This window comes from Dreissena polymorpha, chromosome 1 (assembly GCF_020536995.1).
Source record: "Dreissena polymorpha isolate Duluth1 chromosome 1, UMN_Dpol_1.0, whole genome shotgun sequence".
NCBI lineage: Eukaryota > Metazoa > Mollusca > Bivalvia > Myida > Dreissenidae > Dreissena > Dreissena polymorpha.
The window spans coordinates 61,432,854-61,452,513 of record NC_068355.1 but is presented as its reverse complement, the minus strand read 5'-3'; the positions used below and the strand labels follow the sequence as shown (position 1 = coordinate 61,452,513).

Below are 19,660 nucleotides of genomic sequence, written 5' to 3'. Positions count from 1 at the left end.
GAACTTGTATTCAACCGTCTGACAGTGAACCCGGTGGCTATTCATATATAATTTTGAAAATATTTTTATTAAATTCAAATGACATATCCATATCATGATGGGTTTTTTGTTTATTAAAAATGTTTAGATCTTTGTTTTATTGTGTTATTTTTAAAAAGACACCGATTTTTTTATTTAGATATAAATTAAATTTTGATTGTAACCATAATTTAATACAGGCCTGATTTCGTGGTTTCATTAACAGATAGTCTAATATGCATTTTATTACATTTATGTTTAATGCGAACCTATCACTATCAAAAAATGAAATGTTGGTATTACGGTGCTGTTCACGAACATTCGAATTGAATACATTTAGCATACTATGCATTTGCTTATTTATAACAAGATGGCCCTTATATGGTAATTGCAATTTTCACATTTCTCCCCGTATCAATATATGTTGTATTAGAAATGTTGTTGTTGTAATATAAGCCGTACATTTTACACTTGAAGTCGCTTTAAGCTGGCTAAGCCGCGTTGAAATCACCTTTTTGTTGTTTTCACTTTAGTTAAAACAATATTTAAGTTAACAATTTATGATGATTTCCCTTGTTTATGATCCACAGAAAATAAATATATAATTGGAAATCATTTAAGTAATTAAATAGTTTTCTTTTCTTGTGTACAGTACCTAACAATGCCTTAATGTTCCTTCATTCTGAGATCCACGCAACATACTGTTATTTATTAATCATCGACAATTACGCTGAGATTAATAAGCACGTGTGGCAATTATTATGTTGCCCAAACTGCTTAATAATATTGTGCATCAAACGGTATAACACGTTTTATAGAACACACACCTGGTGTGGTTAAACTATGTATTGTGTTTGTTTTCTCAATACTCGTTCATATGTTCAAGAAATAAAGATAAAATAATAACCTTTTATTAAGTATGTATAGCACCTACAATTTTGAATAATGATCGATCAGTAATGATCATGCATTTGATATAAAATCTGTGTAAACTCTTAAAAATTACGTCCATTCCATATGTTCAACACGCTTTGTTTGTCGGACAAAATGACGGCCAGATAAGCGTTGCTGAGGGGTGTGTAAAAAATCGATATCTGATTGGCTGATCGACAAAATGTGGGCGGAGTTGGCGACTGGTCAATTGTTTTATTGTTCTTTTCCGTGATTGCACTGTCGGTGTTTTTATTAAGGACAGGCTGTTCTTTTAATTTTAATTGATCGCTTTAATTCAAAGGTAACTGCCACTTAAAACAATTTTGAGTAAATATACGCGTGAAAAACATTAATCTGATTGAAAATATTTTTGTTTTCTAAGTATAACACTTATTATTTTATTGGAAATCATTGAAACAATTTCATATATGTTATTGTTTAATGTTCAAAATGAGTATTCCTAATCAGCCTCGAAATTTTGCATTTCCTAAGTGTACATTCGGAAAGAAAAAGCCAGAACAGCGTTCATTCCAATCTAGTTGGTTTGATTCGTTCACATGGCTCCATAAGGTATGTATATTAGTATTAAATTCTAATTTGCGACCGTTGTTAAATTTTATGAACCTGACGTCGATCTAAATATAAACGAAATTTAATAAAAACAACAACAACACACCATACACATAATACTCGTATTGTTGCTTAGTAATGTTTTTTTTATATATTATTATCATTAATATTTAACAGAAAATGTATTACATTAACGATGTTATTCTTTTCAGAGCCGGAACCTTGCGTCCGCCTCCCCAATGTTTGAAGGTTATCTACGCCCCTGAATAGGATGATACGTACTATGTAATAGCTCATTCTGTAACTCTATGTATGCGCCGGACATCGTCGCTGTAGTAGAAGTAGTAGTAGTAGTAGTAGTAGTAGTAGTAGTAGTAGTAGTAGTAGTAGTAGTAGTAGAAGAAGTAGTAGTAGTAGTAGTAGTAGTAGTAGTAGTAGTAGTAGTAGTAGTAGTAGTAGTAGTAGTAGTAGTAGTAGAAGAAGTAGTAGTAGTAGTAGTAGTAGTAGTAGTAGTAGTAGTAGTAGTAGTAGTAGTAGTAGTAGTAGAAGTAGTAGTCGTAGTAGTAGAAGAAGTAGTAGTAGTAGTAGTAGTAGTAGTAGTAGTAGTAGTAGTAGTAGTCGTAGTAGTAGTAGTCGTAGTAGTAGTCGTAGTAGTAGTCGTAGTAGTAGTAGTAGTAGTAGTAGTAGTAGTAGTAGTAGTAGTAGTAGTAGTAGTAGTAGTAGTCGTAGTAGTAGTAGTAGTAGTAGTAGTAGTAGTAGTAGTAGTAGTAGTAGTAGTAGTAGTAGTAGTAGTAGTAGTAGTAGTAGTAGTAGTAGTAGTAGTAGTAGTAGTAGTAGTAGTAGTAGTAGTAGTAGTCGTAGTAGTAGTAGTAGTAGTAGTAGTAGTAGTAGTAGTAGTAGTAGTAGTAGTAGTAGTAGTAGTAGTAGTAGTCGTAGAGTAGTAGTAGTAGTAGTAGAGAAGTAGTAGTAGTAGTAGTAGTAGTAGTAGTAGTAGTAGTAGTAGTAGTAGTAGTAGTAGTAGTAGTAGTAGTAGTAGTAGTAGTAGTAGTAGTAGTAGTAGTAGTAGAAGTAGTAGTAGTAGTAGTAGAAGAAGTAGTAGTAGTAGTAGTAGTAGTAGTAGTAGTAGTAGTAGTAGTAGTAGTAGTAGTAGTAGTAGTAGTTGTTGTTGTTGTTGTAGTTGCTGTTGTTGTTGTAGTAGTTGAAGTTGCAGCAGCAGCAGCAGTAGGAGGAGCAACAGAAGCAGCAGCAGCAGTTATAGCCGATATACTTACGAAACTTAATTAGCTATATTCTGCTCATTTATCATTATAAAACAAGTCAAAGTTCATGAATTCCGTCGTTTCTTATCACAAATAAAATTCACGTGCAAGAAAGTGTGCTTTCCTTATCAAACATCGGGAGCATATATAAACTCGATTCTAGTTCAGAACAGAGTGAAATTACTAAACTGGAATTTATACGGATAATTTTGTAAAAGACATTGTTGTAATATTACTATTTGTGATCAATTTTTTACACAAAATTTAGAACGCGCGACAAAAAAGTACTTTTGTTATTATTTAATGAGATATTTGGGCATATAAAATGGCCAGCATGGTTCCTGTTTTTCTTGTATTTCTGCCGATTATTCATTCGTCGTTTGGTGCCGTTAGTCTTAACCTGAAAGGATCGTTCGTCGTCAAAAGTCCGGCGTTCTCCACTCTATACAAGGATACATCGCCACAGGGTTCGAAACCAAAGTACAATCTGATCGTCTCTACGTTTGCTGGACCAACGATCTTCGGCCCCAGTGTAGACAGCGTCCAGCTTGTGCGAGATATGGGCATGCGCATGAATGATATAAGTAGCATCACACCGGAAGTGATCACCAAAAGTGTCATCTGGCCAAACGAAATCTCCGTCGTTCCAGGTTATTTTTCCCATTTCCAATTCCAATTGTATATCTTAATTAGCGATTATTTAACAAAAAACATGCATACACTCTTTTTAAAAATTGACAAGACTTTCTGAAACTTGTCCCCTGCAAAGTGTGTTTGTATGTTTGTTTAGTTAAGTTTGTAACAGTATTACAGTTTCATCACTTAGGTAAGTTTACCAACTCAAACTTTTCTTGGCTATTTTTGGTATCGGTATTAAGTGCACTTTTTGTTGCAGTAACTGACTACTACCCTATTTAAATAAGAGACAGGGCGATAATTTCCGAAGAAACGATTTCGTAACAATTCCTAGATAAAGTATACAGTCGGGCTCAGATGTGAAGTCCAGCACTGTACCATCAAAGCTCAATGATGCTGTCTACTGCAAATTAAAATTCTAACGTGTATTATTTATACTTGTATCAACCTATTTTATATACGCCATTATAATTGATTCTAACACTTTTGAACATGAAATTTAAATACTTTGGGAACCAGGCGCCAGTAATTTCAAGAATTACATCATTTGATCATATCACGCTCGACTCGCAATTAAAGATTGAAAATTCATCACATGGAAAAGCAAATGTGTTTGAATAATGTTCGAGTGTATGGATTAAAAAAAAACATTGCAATTATAGGGGTATTCCACAACGACCCGATTTCACACGATTTGTCCCTATTTCCAATATTTTGAGGTCGGGGACATAACTCAATCGGCGAAGGTCCAAACTCATTCGTAGTTAGTCGCGGGCGAGTCGTGAGCCCTCAAAAAATCACGGCCAGTTTTTAAACGTGTTTAAAATTTGACCAAGACCTCCCAGGCTGAATTTAATCGCAGTTGACTCGTAACAGCGTCGTAGTGCGTTCTTGGGCGTCGTAATGGAATCTTAGGTAATTCGTGAATCAATCGGGAAATCGGTGATCACGTGATCTGTCTACGAATGATTTACGACTTTGTCAAGACTCTCGATAGTTCACCCCGATTGAGTTGCGAGCCCGCATAGATTCTCGCGATTTAGTTACGAAACAGTTACTTTTCGTTACAGATTTTGTAAAGAATGATAAAGAAATAATATTTTTCCATCATGTTTTGTTGTCGAATAACCCACAGTAAGGAGTATAGATGCGTAGGAATTAAATCACGAATTCGGAGCACGAGGGCTTTGATAACACGAATCTTTACTCCTTACTGTGGGTTAATCGACAAAAAGCCATCATAGAAAAATATTATTTCTATTCTTACACGATTCTGATTGATTTGCTTCAAGCTTTTGGACGTGAACTATATTTTCCAATACTCCGCCCTTCTTAGTACAAAGTTCACTATTTAGTGACGTCATTGAATTGTACAAACATTTGACGTCGTTTTCATTCACAAATATTTTGCAAATTCGTCGTAACTAAATCGTACCACTGTCGTAACTGAATCGCAGACTGTCACGAGTATTCCCTATTCAATAAATGTGAGAAATCGTAGCGAATTGTGGGCTTGTTTTCGTAGTGGAATAGGGCCATTAGTCAATAAAATGTTTTGCGGTTTCAGATGGAATTTTCCAAGAACACCTGCTTGCGATTCCGGACGGATTTTTGGTTCCCACCAAGACAAATGGTGCTATTAAACTTGTGGACGTTTCAACACCGGGACACAGTGTCGGGCCATTTATAGTGAGCGAGCAGTCTAACGGGGAATGGTTTTACCATCGTGTCGAGTGGAAGGACATGGATGGAGACGGGGATCAGGATATTGTCACGTGCAGGGCTCGGGAGCCGATAATTCCAATCATATTCGGTAGTTTTGCCTGCTGCGTGGCAAAGAAATATGAATATGAGCCGCGTGGGAAAACTGGGCTTATTGCATTTGTGTAAAATGTCCCAGATTTGCCTGTGCAGTTACGCCTAAACTGGATTTTTCTTTAAACGAAAAATACCTTTAAAGCGAAAAGTGTCGTCCATTATAAGCCTGGCTAATCTGGGACGACACTTTCCGCAAATGCATTAAGACCAGTTTTCATAGAACGCCGCTCATATAATAATGTTACATATAATAAAGTTACAGTATACAAAACAATGTCGTCGCCTTTAAAACATTGCAACGATGCCACACGAAGAAAACGCGAGAGTTTAGTCCTTTCCCGTGGCGTCACTATTAAATTTCTTAACGCGATATTTCGCGTTGTTGCACCCTAAAGTGGTCTAGACAACTAAATTTAAATCAGACACTTACTCCTTAATTAAGATAATTTAAGTTGTTAATTTACTCAACTCTCACTGAGAGAGTTAATCATATTAAATAAGGAAAACATTTTTTCACACATCCCCCCCCCCCTCCCCAAATGAAAAGCAAACAAACAATAAAATACATCACGACAACAACAATTAACAATAATTAAGATATTCATTTCAGGTAGAAAAGATGAGGAATTAGTGTGGCTGGAGAATCCATCCGGCAATTACAAGACCACGTGGAAGACGCATGTGCTCGCGCACGGGCCTGACGTCTACTTTCGATTAGCTCAACTGGCGACCGGCGACGGGGCTAAGCCCTGCATATTCACCGCCCAATTCTTTACTGAGAGTATATCCGTGTATTGGTCAACCAATAAGAATGGGCTTTTCACGAACGCGACAGAGGTAAGCTATGATTCATGACAAAATATGAGGTACATGTATACAAAAACGATAGCTGCAGATTAAGTTAAAAATCCTTTTTGCATAAGTAATGGCTAAGTTTAAGATATAATGAGTTGAACCAAAGGTCAAGCTAAAGTGCGGTAAACAAAAATTGAAGCTAATACATAAGCAAAGTGGAATATATAGTATGAAGCAAACCAGAGTTGGAGCTGTTTACGCTGTTAACTTATGTTGAAGCTACGGCATAGGTTATACACATGCTGAAGCTATGGAACTTAATATAAAGCTATGGCATGAGGTGACCCAAAGTTAAAACTACGGCGTGGTGTGAACCAAATTTGAAGCTACGGCATCATTATGTACTAATAGCTTCAGCATGAGGAAACCAGACATTTAAGCTACCGCATGCGATAAACCAATGTTGAATTTATGAAATAGGTTATTCAATGTTGAAGCGTCGGCTTGAGGTAAACTAAACGTTGGATCTAAACACTGAGCAATGGTAAAAACAAATGGAAACTACGAAATTGGGTTAACCAAATTTGAAGTTACGGCATGGGCTAAACAAATGTGTTTTCCTATAAAATGTGGTAAGTCATGGTAAAGCTACGAGTTTAATGGATGTTCGTAAAATGTCGTCTCAGATTATCCTGTGCAGTCTGTACAGCCTAATAAAGAAAGACACTTTCCGCTGTCATGGTAGTTTTTGTTTCAATGTCGGCTAACGCACATGCTTTAAGCCCTGTTTTCGAAGAGCGCGGTTCATTTGGGCCGTGTTCTGTGCCTGTGCAGTCCGCACAGGATAATCAGGGACGACACTTTCCGCTTTTATGAATGTTATCGTTTCAAGAAAGTCTCTTTTTAGCAAAAATCTAGTTAACGCGAAAAGCGTCGTCCCTGATTAGCCTATGCGGATTGCACAGGCTAATATGGGACGACACTTTACGCACATGATTTAAGCCTCTTTTTCCCAGAGCGCGGTTCATTTTACCTTTAGCTTCAATCGCGAGTGATTGACAACTCTATTGGACGGGTGTTTGACGTAGAACTAGCTGACCTTAACAACGATGGTCGTGTAGATCTTCTGGTGACCACGAACGGAAACAACGGGTCGCTACTGGCGTATGAGATACCGGACGACTTTCGGTAGGAGCGGGTAGCAAACATATTTAAACATCCAATTACTTTATTAATTATGTTATTTATTGGTTATTTTAATTTATTAATACATATGTTTGCCTTTCATATGTATAATTAAGTTTTGATTTCAAATGTTCAAATGACTTGGCATACACATAGGAAAGTAGTTACTGGTAAAATACCGTGTTCTTCGGCACGTTATTAAAACTCCGGTATGTTAAATTTCAAAGATGATAATTAAAACACCAATTAAAACACAACAGCACCGTCAAAATGAAGATTAACTGTATTCCTTCAATTGTATTCTGTATATGAATCATCATTTCTTTAAACAAATACGAAATGTATATCAGGAAAAGAACACTACATAATTCGGAAAACATTCAATTACCTTTTCCTTACTAATTAAAACACTTCTTTTCTAACAGGACGGGTCGCTTTATCAAACACGTGATCGCCGTTGGTTTCACTCCGAGAAAGCCGGGTACCGGAAAGGGTGCCCCCGGAAGCGCAATTGCTGTTCACGCGCAGACGAACGACACAAAGTGAGTTGATAGGTGATATTAAATTACCTTTTATTTTGGTATTCGTCTTCTTTGCCTGCATAGAAATACCTTAGACAAACACACATCCAAAACTTTTTCGGAGATTTTACGCTTGTTTTTTTTATCATTTTAAGATTAACTGCAAATCTAACAGTAACTGATAACACTTATATAAATATTAACACATCCAGAAACCCGAAGTACATTTGCATCCAAATACGTTACGTTTATGCGGTAGTAAACAATATACAGGAATTCTTTAAAATTGTGTTCGGAATCGTCGAGAAAAAAAAACATGTTTGAAAATGCAAATATTGAAAATTATTATTCTTATAATACGTCTGTCTTTTTGCTTGAGGTAAACACTTGGAGACTTTTCTAACGCATCACTTAATCATATCAATATAGCTCCCTTATTTTTGAACGGTTTGTGTTGAAATTTGGACCAAGAATAATTCAACACATATCTTATTATTCCTGAAAATTTATTTGAAATTGAAAAAGCAACAAAATATAAAACTTAACAAATTAAAAACGTCACTTCAAAAGTCAAATTCACAAACTCGTACAATGTTAAATAATAACGATGTGAAAAGTAAAACGAATAAACGCACAAGTCTTAATAACTGAACGGCTTGCAACATGCCGATGGAGCCGTTTTGCTCCTGAATATAAATAGAGCCATATTGTTTTTCTTTAATTCATGTTATGCTTTTCTTGTGTAAAAACTTACCTAGAATTATCAAATTGAAATTCAATTGGAATAACATGTATATCGCCTTTTAATACACTTGCTGATTTGTCTAACGCAACACTTTTAAAACTTACACATCTCAGTAATGAGTAAATATTTTTATTTTAAATTGCACATGTGATTATTTTACTACAATATGTGCAAGCTAACGATAAAATCATTCATCCGTGACGATCGGACGCTTTAGCAAGTGGGAAAGGTAGCCTATAAAATGCAAAGTGCGCGATTGCGCTCCTGAATATTCATACCAGCTGTATTGTTTTGAAAATTAATTTTATGTTTTCTTTCTGTAAGAACCCACCTAAAATAATTAAATTGAAATAAAACTAGAATTAAATCGCGTTTCAACATTTCCACGTGCAAAAATATGGAACCACACCTACCCCACGTGCTAAAGCATTCAATCGTCACGGATGAATAATTCTATCGTAAGCTTGCATAGAATGTAGTCAAATGATCGTATTCAAAGTTTTAAATCAATATCTTTATTCATAACTGAGATATTCAAGTTTGAAAAGGGATGCGTTAGAAAAGTCCCCAAGTGTAATGGGACCACTCTAAGCGCACGGATGGGCGGGCGGGCTCCTGTTTTCGCTTTTTAATGTGATTTGATCAGCGAATCTTATCAATACTTTTTGAAAATGTGCGTTGAAATAAAATGGACAAGAGTTTTATAAGTAATAACCACCAGGCACGTAAGAGTTATATGCCTTTATTTATACAAAAACTGCGAAACTAAGTCGTACAATATTCATCGAATATTTTCCATTCTTTCCGGGAATGTTTATTGACATGAAATGGAGGTTATACAAAAACAGGACGCTTGATTCGCCGAAAGTCAAGTTCGATATGTTTGAGAAGGGCGTATATTTCTTTCCTTGAACTTGTTTAAGCTCTTTTCACAACCATACAACCACTCAAAGTAGTTTTTAAGCTGACATGATGTATTTCTAAAGAATTATTATCAAACCAATAAAGAATCAAAGCGCTGAAGGCACTGAAGATGTTCGCCATTGCATAATTTAACACGCAATTCATTTTTGAAAATCAATCGCAAGTTTGAAATGAACACACGCCATTCAACTTTATAAAGTGTGTGTCAGAGCGCACGGGTCGAGTTTTGTGTGCACTTTTTATCATCCTTATTATTTCATAGAAATAACTAAGACAAAATAAAAACAACTTGCTTTTTGGAAGTTCTGAAAGCATAGAAAGTATGATGAAAATGGTAATGATAACTTAATATAAAGAAAATTTGCAGTCACCATCATATTAAAGGAATATTTTTTTCTAATATCAAATGACTATCTCACCAAGAATATAAATTCATAATGAAAGTTCCGTGTACAAAACTTTTGATTTTTGACACCATATACAAATTCAAAATATACAATAATCTTCGTATCTTGTATATGGAGGAATAAAAGTATATAAACATTACTGTTTATGCTTTACTTGTTACCCGAGCAGTTCACACGGTGTCAACAACGCCAACATAAACATAGGTATAGAGAACTAATGCGCTTTTAGGCGTAGCTGTTTCAGTTTTCATCTTAGTGACTTTTACATAACGCCAACAGACACGCATGAATATTTTCGAATATTTAATAAGCTGATTCGAGATACAACCTCTGAATTTTTGCTACATCACTGCGTATGTGCTCAATTCAAAGGATGTAGCACTGTTCAGTGTAAGGAATTCCGGACTACTCTCTGTATGCTCAAACGACACAAACTGTGGCCCTGTTACAATTACGCGTTACAATCCATCTCGCAGAATTTCACTTTCGTCTCCAAGATGAGAAAACAATCATCAGCGAAATAGTATAGTGTCACGATAAGAGAAAATTGTTTAATTATCATACCACAATGTTTGCCGTACTTGGTCAGCACGTCTGGAAATCATTCCTTAATGTGTGGATAGGCTGCCATTATTAACAAGTTTGCTATTTTCAATTCAATTTTGTATCAAAAAGCATTGTTCTTAAATGTGGCATTTCAATTCGCAATGAGATTTGTAATGACCCTCGTCATGCGAAAATGGGTTTATTCCATATGCGCCCATCATATAAATAGCCCACTCAGCTATCCCTCCTTCTGGTAAGGAGAAACATAACATATTGAGTGATTTTAAAGCGAACAGTATCGCCTATGGCCTGATTGCGCAAAAGCACATGTTGGGTTTAACAAACGCTTGCCGAAACGCATAAGACCCATTTTCGCATGACGGCGCTATTGACGTGTGATTTAAATGTGTCGAAAGAAAACTGCGTTGAAATCAAATATAAGCATACGATATATTTCGATAGTGAAGAAAGATACTCATAACAAGGCATATGAGGACACATATGAAGTGCTCTCCCGTAGTATATTTTTTATTTACTCACACTAATGTGTGGTTTGACAATGCTAACACACATTTCATGCGGTGAATATGCAGCTTACAAGTGAAAAACACAACACAATAGTTTAACTTTTGTTTAATTGTATTTAATTATTTAGAAAAGTAAATTGCTAACTTTATTTCAAAGTCAGCGTATACGCCGACTACATTTTTAAAAGACATTTATTGTTATAAATATATTTAATATAATATATTAAGTTGTTTTCGGTTTTAGCGATTAAAAAGCATTTTCGAGGTTGCCTATAGTATGCCTGTAGTAATTGATGAACTCATATCCAACTGTCTATGTATTGAGAACTGTGAATATAAACAAGCTTAACCTTCTACTAACCTTCTACTATTGCATTCGTATTATTATTATAAATTGTTTGTTATATTCGGGTTTAGCAATTATGAAACTTTTTTTTGTCTATCGTATCGCTGAAGTTATTGTTGAACTTATGTTCAACGTTTTATAAATTGAGAATATAAATTAGCGTCAACTTTTTCCCGAATCTCTCAATTTACGATCTGTACTACGTCATTGAGTTGTATGCGAGAGCGTAACCTATTGCGTTGTTATAACCCGTAAACTTTACTTTGTTTATCGACAGACGCATCTATTAATAGCCTCATATCATGAATGCCAAAACACCCGCGAACAAGAACCACGTGACCAAATATGACGCAAAACGCAAATACCATGCGACTACGACTTTTATTATGTAAGAACGCTCCGCAATTCCTTTAAAGCCGGAGCCTTGTGATTGCTATTACGTAAATAATTGACCTCTAACTGAAGTAAGCAAAGGAAACGCAGCACCTAAGTGACCCATTCCTTCTATGTGCGAAGGCAGATTGAATTTTACTAATGTATGGTTTGCCTATTATAACACTCATTACAATGCGGTAAATATGCGACTAACAAGTAAAAAACACTATAATTAAACTTTTGTTTTGAATTAAGTTATTTAGAAAACAAAATTCCAAACCTTATTTCAAAACAGCAAGACTACATTTTTTAGAGAATATTATTGTTATATTTAAATGTTTTTTTAACAGTTTCAGCGATAATGAAACATTTTTTATGTTGTCTATCGTATCCCTGTAATAATTGTTGAACTCGTGGTCAACGTATTATTAATTGAGACCTGTGAATATAAACAAGCGTAACCTTATACTATTGCGTTATTCTCACACGGACTCCCCTTTGTTTATCGCCAGCCTCAGATTTATAAATGAGCTGAGCGAAAATACATACGTCACGCACACGCAGCAGAAAGTGGACTATTTTAATCATTCATAAACAATCTCCTCCGCGACACGTACAATACGATCATTGTTAATTGATTCTTTTCTATAAAACACCGTTCGAAAATATTGAATGTAACACGATATTAATATAATGTTTCCATTTGTGAATACACATAATTGGAGAACTATAACCTCTTGCATAAATTATATAACTCTTTCTTGCGCGGATACGCAAGCGGGTATTGGGTTAATCATACCTAGGCCGTATCGACCTGAATTTCACACTAAGCATTTTAGACGGTCGCTAAAGCGACCATCTAAAAACAATATCTAACAACCTAACTGTCCATTTACGGAAGCGTATATGGTACACCGGAATAATATGGTAATGTCGGATTAGTTTATATCGACTTATATGATACACCCTGATGCTGTGATGATGTCAACATTCTATGAAGGCATGGTATGAAAAAGGTGTCATGGCGTTAAAAAAAAGGTTATCGTGTCGACTAAAACTATGATGGCAAGTCATTTTCACAAGAATATGACGCCAAACATTATGTGGATTTGTCGACTTGGAAACATGTACGTCGAGACTTTAACTCAATGTCGTTATGGTGAATAAAATTAAGAGGGAAAAACCTACACAACTATAACGACATACCATGTTATTTCACACTAAGTTACGGAAGCCTATATGGTGCACCCCAATAATATGGTCATGCCGGATTAGTTTATATCGACTTACTGCGAAATAACATGGTATGTCGTCATAGTTTTGTAGGTTTACCCTCATAATTTTACTCGCCATAACGACATTAAGTTAAAGTCTCGACGTAAATGGTCCATTGTCATTGTTTTCTTAAATTATTATTTCAGCTCAAAGCCAATTATATTACTGTCGGGCGATGATGACGGCCGCGCGTATGCGTTCGAAGCCTCCAACGTAAGTCCGACAGACTGGAATTACCGGAAATCAACGTTCGTTGACGCTGGTGATGGTACCGTCGGTGAGTTGTCTGCCGGCGACGTCGACGGCGACGGATATTCGGACGTGTTTGCGCCGTCTTTTAATGAAAACAAAGTTTACGTTTACAGTTTTAAAACCGGAAGTGGCGGTTCTACAATTATGGGATAAATGCATTCATGTTACAAAGTAACAACTGTTTACCATGAGAAATTGTAGTTCTCAATATTCTTCATATTTATCGTTTATGTTAATAAATCGCTTGAGAATAAAAGATGATACAAACATATGTTAGTGCATTAATAGTAGATTTGATTATTGTGATTTAGAGTTAGCAAAAAAATGCATGTACCGGTATTCTGCAGTGGTCTTTTACACTTAAGTATATGTTAAGCATTAGACCAGCAGCCTGGGGTGTTGTTGTTAGCAATCACCCTAGCAAGGCTTGAAGGCATAAGAACAGCAACCCAGAAACCTGCAAACTTCACATCAGCAGGCTTAGCAGGCTGGCAACATATAGTCATCAGACTAGTAGCCTAGCAGCTACGAGGCGTGAAGTCATCATACTAGAAATATAGCAGGCTTACAGAGTGAAGTTATCATACCAGCAACTTAGCAGGCTCACAGAGTGAAGTCATCATACCAGCAATCTAGCAGGGTCATAGAGTGAAGTCATCATACCAGCAATCTAGCAGGGTCACAGGGTGAAGTCATCATACCAGCAATATAGCGGGCTCACAGAGTGAAGTCATCATATCAGCAATCTAGCAGGCTCACAGAGTAAAGTCATCATACCAGCAATCTAGCAGGCTCACAGAGTGAAGTCATAGTACTAGCAACCAAGTAGCCTGGCAACGTGATTTTTTATCAGACCAGCAACTTAGCAGCCTATCAGCGTGAAGCGATTATACCAGCAATCTAGCAGCGTGGAGCCATTCGATAAGCAGTATAGAAGCATGAAGTCATTATTACAGCAATCTAGCAGCGCGGAGCCATTCGATAAGCAGTCTAGAAGCATGAAGTCATAATTACAGCAATCTAGCAGCGTGGAGCCATTCGATAAGCAGTCTAGAAGCATGAAGTCATAATTACAGCAATCTAGCAGCGTGGAGCCATTCGATAAGCAGTCTAGAAGCATGAAGTCATAATTACAGCAATCTAGCAGCGTGGAGCCATTCGATAAGCAGTCTAGAAGCATGAAGTCATAATTACAGCAATCTAGAATGCTGGCAGAGTGAAGTTATCATAACAGTAACCTAGCGACCTAGCAGCGTAAAGAAGTCTGACAAGCTAACTGGCAACGTGAACAGCGCAGACCTGTAGCCAAGCAATCAAACAGCGTGAAGTTATCAGGCCGGCAGAGGGAATGCAACGTACCAGCAGTCTAGCAGGGCGGAAGTGCAAGTGACAGTTCTGTCACAATAAGGCATACCGACAACGTGAATACCACAATCCAACCGTCTTGCACCATGTTCTCAACAAAACATCATTATGAAATTGCACAATAAATACTCCATACATGTATATTTTCTATATCAACATCTTGCGAGGATATTGTCAACGCACTGCATGTGCCACGCTAAATTACATCAAACGTTCAACTCAATATTTCGCTTTATTGTTTCGTTCGATTTCGTGCACACTAGCATACATTTTCTATAAAAACATGACTGCCAATGATTTTCTCGCGCTTGAGCTTCTGGGACTGCTTAATGTGCTAAACGTGAACTGAGCCTTGCTCTGGGAAAACGGCGTTAATGCATGTCGGTCTATTACATATGTCATATATGTGTCTTGTTCTGAGAAAACTGGGCTTAATGCTTGTGCGTAAAGTGTCGTCCCAGATTATCCTCTCCGCACAGGCTAATCAGGGACGACACTTTCCGCTTTAATGGTATTTTTAGTTTCAAGGAAGTTCCTTTTTACCGAAAATCAAGTTAAGGCGGAAAGTGTCGTCCCTGATTAGCCTGTGCGGACTGCACAGGCTAATCTGGGACGACACTTTACGCACATGTATTATGCCCAGTTTTATCAGAACAAGACACATATAATCTAAGTAACGATATTCCTTCACTGACAATCTGGAATTGAACCCTATTGTTATATGCAGGCAGTACTGCAACGCCAACATTTTACACTCCAGCTTCGGACGCCGTGACGTCATGCCTTACTGCTGCTTGGCTGCTAGGCCGAGGGTCTCCTGTAAAGGGGTTTACTCAGTAACCGGCCGTCACCGGTAACAAACGGTAGACGGCCTTATACAATTTAATGTAATTAAGTCTGGCACATCAGGCGCATGTTTGGTTCCTTTTGGAAAGACCCTGTCAAGCAAAATGGCCAAACTTTTGCAATCAAAGCATGTGATCGGCTCAATGTTAAATGGAGCCTATGATCAGAACAAATTATGGTAGTCGTCCAAGAAAGGAGAAAGAAACTTTCACAAGTCAATGGAAACCTGGTTGGGTGGGGGCGATTGAACTTTGTCCTGCCGTTCTAGTTTTAAAATGTTACAAATGTAATAGATGTACGCGACGACCGAATGCTGAAGTTCTTCTGTTATTTAGACTCTTGAACCCTTGACAATTTTCTGTGCAACAAATGTATCGCGCATGGAGCACTACCTCTTACTTTAACTTAATCCAATCAGATATTTTTCAAATTAATTGAAGGCTTTCATTTGAAGCTTCTGTGAGCAGCATTTTACCATAGCCGACCGTGATGTTTTTTGTTACAAAATTCGACCATTATTTATGAATATATGGCGCAAGTTGGAAAAAACGTAATTATGGAGGTTAGGTGCACTGCGAATACACTTGTGATTAAAAGTAATATTGCTAAAGTGATGGTCATTACCACCATCAACTGCCTTCCCCAGGTAAGGAAAGAGGTTTGATTTTTTTGCTGACATTTTATGTTTTCCTGATAAAATTACATTCGACTTGGTTCACTATTATGCAGTATACAATCATCATCAGTATTATCTTTACAATCACTGAGTACCGCCGTCCTGGGGCACTTATTTTATCTTTATTAGGCCATCACCCCAAAAAATCGTTGCCCGTATCTCTGCCCAACATCCGCCCGTCCGTCCTCTACGCTGCCACATCCGCTTCCCCCGTCCCTCTTCCGTCGATGAAGTGAAAAAACTATCCACCTACGGACAATTACCAGTGCGGTTGGAGATCCTTCCAAGCTCTGGGAGTCAGCGGCGGGAGAGGACGTCCGAGTCTAAGGATGATGGTTCTCGCTTGAATAACAGAGCCGTCCGCAGAAGTTCCCATATCCGACCCTCCTCAGACGATGAAGTGAAACAACTATCCAACTACGCACAATTACATGTACCATTTTGCTTGGCGATACTTCAGAGTCTTGAAGATAATCTTCTGCTTGTGACTCTCGACCCGGTCGCGACGTTCACGCTCCAGCTGCTGACCGAGCTCTTAAACTAGGGAATACTATTACATTAATAGAGTAACCTTGTTTTTCGTAAATTCGCCCTTTTCTTTTACATTTTCAACTTTGATCGCCAACTCCGTGTAGGTTAGTCTCGCCAGTATTTTGGCAAAACATTACCGACTTGAAGTTTTGGTTAATATGTCCATAAATACACATTAAACTATAGATTGACGTATTACATATGTATGTTTTTCAATATATTCACTTAAAATATTAATTAGATGTGTTAAAGAGGGCCGATACTACGGATATACATAGGGAGGGCTTGTGTTCGGCTGCCGGAGCGTTGATTGGCTTACCTAAATTCCCAGAAAAAAAGAATAAAATAGATTGTATTGATAATGTTTTATCATATATGTACATAACAAACACACACAACTGTTTTCTGTGTCTCTGATAAAAAAATTATGAATGCAACATTTTACTTTCTCTGTGCACTTTGGACGATCGTCTAAATCTGACCGAACTTAACGCAAACCGTTACTGTATATTTTGAGGCCAAGCGTTTGGTGATATATCGATAGATGTTTGATAGAAATATCGTCTGCACAAAATAAGAATAAATCGCGATGTTTGTTAATCCAGATTGAGTCAATTAAGGTAATATACTTTTTTTTATTTATTTAATATTTTAATAACCTCGCATAATGTAGTAATTTCGCATATTGATATATGTATCCTGGCATATATCCACTGCTCAGTAACTTTAGGGATTATCATTGTTCGTGGGCATTGTGGAATGAGCGAATACAAACTAACAAAGGTGACAACTACAATGCACAGGTGGAAGTAACGTACCCTGGATAGTTTATTCAAATAAATATATAAAATCATGTTTAATGAGAGAAAAAATGAAAAAAAGCGAAAAAAAAAAACCCACCCTCTGATATCGTCGACTCACCTAAATTCGCGACTAACCTAGATTCGCGGATTTTGTTTTCGTCACGTAACCGGTACCAATATTTGTTTCTGCGCATGCGTGATCGTGGCGATATGCAAATGAATGTTTACTCGATTGAAACAATTGAAGATTTGTGAAAAATAATGCATTTTAAACAAGTAAAAAGTGTGAATTAGAATCAATTAGCAAATATACCATATTTTCTTAACACCAATAATACCCGACCATCGAATTTCATAAATATTAAGTAAAAATCAGATATCACGATTTTTTGTTGTGACTGCTGTTGTAGTAGCATTGCCATATATGGAAATGTTACTCTTCGAAAACATGAGTAATTCCAACACATGATTTATTGTGTGTTTCTTAGACCATGACAATTAAGCTAATTTCTTTTTATTTTTTGTTTTTTAAGGCCATCCCTAAGCATTGTCGCAAGAATTATAGGCTTTATTCACCGACTTCCTTGATACATGCTTACAGAGCTGTTAAGGAGAAGAATAAGTCCGTTCTTAGAGCCTAAAAATTATACAGATTGTCTTACAATACTTTACGTCACAGGGTCTTTGAAAAAATCCACCCAGACACAGTTGTTACGTGAGCTGCTCCCATATTCTATGCAATTTACCCTGTTCATATGTTAATATTTTATTGTAATTTCGTGTTTGACTTTTTTGTTAAATGTTTCATTTGCACCAGAAACCAATTTAAACTGTTAAAAATAAGTTAGCTTGGCCTAATTACTCGACATTGCAATGAATTTTTGTATGACGTCATACCCGCGAATCAAGGGTAGTAAAACAAAATGGCTGACGCTGTACACTTATGTCAACAATATTGACATATACTGGTCGTGTACGTAATTCCGGCCTGTACGTAAAAAATCGGCCACCTGTGTTAAATCATTTTCATGATCTTAGCATACACATTTTGCTGATTTATATTAAAATCAATTTAAAAACCGACCCTTTTCTCAATATTTTGCACATTGAAGAAGCATATCACTGTGAACTTTTATATCACAATGTCACAATTGAAGGACGATATTTTTGTCATGTGGAAAAAGTGACATTCTCAATGTTTGTATTACTTATATTTATATAAGAAACAAATATATTTGTTAAAATTGTTATTTTTTATCTAATAAACTTTAACTAAGGTATTTTCAATTAATTGTATAAAAACATATATCAAAACATAAAAATTAGGACCAAATATATACTTTTTAAATATATGAATTACCTCCCTTGATTAGAATAATAATAGGTTATTTGTTGTACAAATAAATACAAGCGTTTACTAAAAATCGACAATAAAGTAAACTGTTTATACAAAATGTGTTAAATTTCTTAGCTGTATTATTTTTTTTTTATAAAACATATTAAAAACAAATAGTTTTTAGGAATTTGCAGTTGCCAATTGAGAGTGATTGTTCACTATATTTATTAAGTTAGGTAGGGGGAGTAACTGGTATATAATGTCGCATATATTTTAAGTTTCAAGTGAAAAAAAATTGTTTGTGTAAACCTTTATTAATACTCCTAAAATGAGGACATTTGTCTAAAGATATTGCTTTGTAATTTTACCTGCAGATTAAACTAAAAGGTGGCCGATTTTTTAGGTACAATTGCCCTATGAAAATTGATAGTTTATATGTCATTAATTTCTGTTCATAAAAGTAACATACACTGATCTAATTCTATTGAAATTTTCATGCTAGATGAGTTTTGAACCCAGGATTATATATGTGAAGTTTAGTTTCAACCAGTTGCCTAAAACAAAAGATTTTGTTAAAATAGTCCCAAAAGTGGCCGGAATTACGTACACGACCAGTAAGAGCTTTAAACACATTGTTTGGAAATCACAATGGAACATATCAGCAAAGAATGAATTTATTTTAAAAAGGTTAATGTTTGTTTTCGTTGTTTTTTATGCGTTATTATTTTAATATTGACATTTAATGTTAAGGTCGCGAATTTACGGTAATCGAGGATATTAAAATCATAACAAGGTCATTAACTAGAATTTTCATAGGCCTTTCTTCGCGGGCCGCAAAAATGTAAAAAAATAAAATAATCCAAAGCATCCCTTGGTCCTCTTATGGACAATTGGACAACCTTTCAAAAAAAGTTTACTTCAAAGAAATCCGTCCAGCGGTTTACTCACAGTGGGTCGATAACCACGCAGTA

General features: G+C 36.2%; 2 protein-coding genes across 2 annotated transcripts in view; both read left to right on the top strand.

Moving 5' to 3' along the window:
- The first annotated feature begins 2,927 nt into the window (after window positions 1-2,927).
- Window positions 2,928-13,403, top strand: LOC127831467 (uncharacterized). The gene is made up of 6 exons (XM_052356455.1): window positions 2,928-3,430; window positions 4,984-5,229; window positions 5,845-6,071; window positions 7,069-7,217; window positions 7,640-7,756; window positions 13,027-13,403. Exons 1-6 carry the CDS (start codon window positions 3,106-3,108, stop codon window positions 13,283-13,285), a joined length of 1,323 nt encoding a protein of 440 aa, XP_052212415.1. The 5' UTR covers window positions 2,928-3,105; the 3' UTR covers window positions 13,286-13,403.
- A 3,674-nt stretch (window positions 13,404-17,077) lies between these two features.
- LOC127831428 (telomere repeats-binding bouquet formation protein 1-like) overlaps window positions 17,078-19,660 on the top strand; it is a 73,916-nt gene continuing 71,333 nt past the window's right edge. The window contains exon 1 of the mRNA XM_052356415.1: window positions 17,078-17,170. The gene's annotated coding sequence lies outside the window, so the exon portion shown is untranslated. The remainder of the gene's footprint in view (window positions 17,171-19,660) is intronic.

Coding starts and splice junctions, on each gene's coding strand:
- LOC127831467 (XM_052356455.1), top strand. CDS start 3,106: ATGGCCAGCATGGTTCCTGTTTTTCTTGTATTTCTGCCGATTATTCAT. Junction 3,431..4,983: donor CGAAATCTCCGTCGTTCCAG/GTTATTTTTCCC, acceptor TTGCGGTTTCAG/ATGGAATTTTCCAAGAACAC. Junction 7,218..7,639: donor GAGATACCGGACGACTTTCG/GTAGGAGCGGGT, acceptor CTTTTCTAACAG/GACGGGTCGCTTTATCAAAC.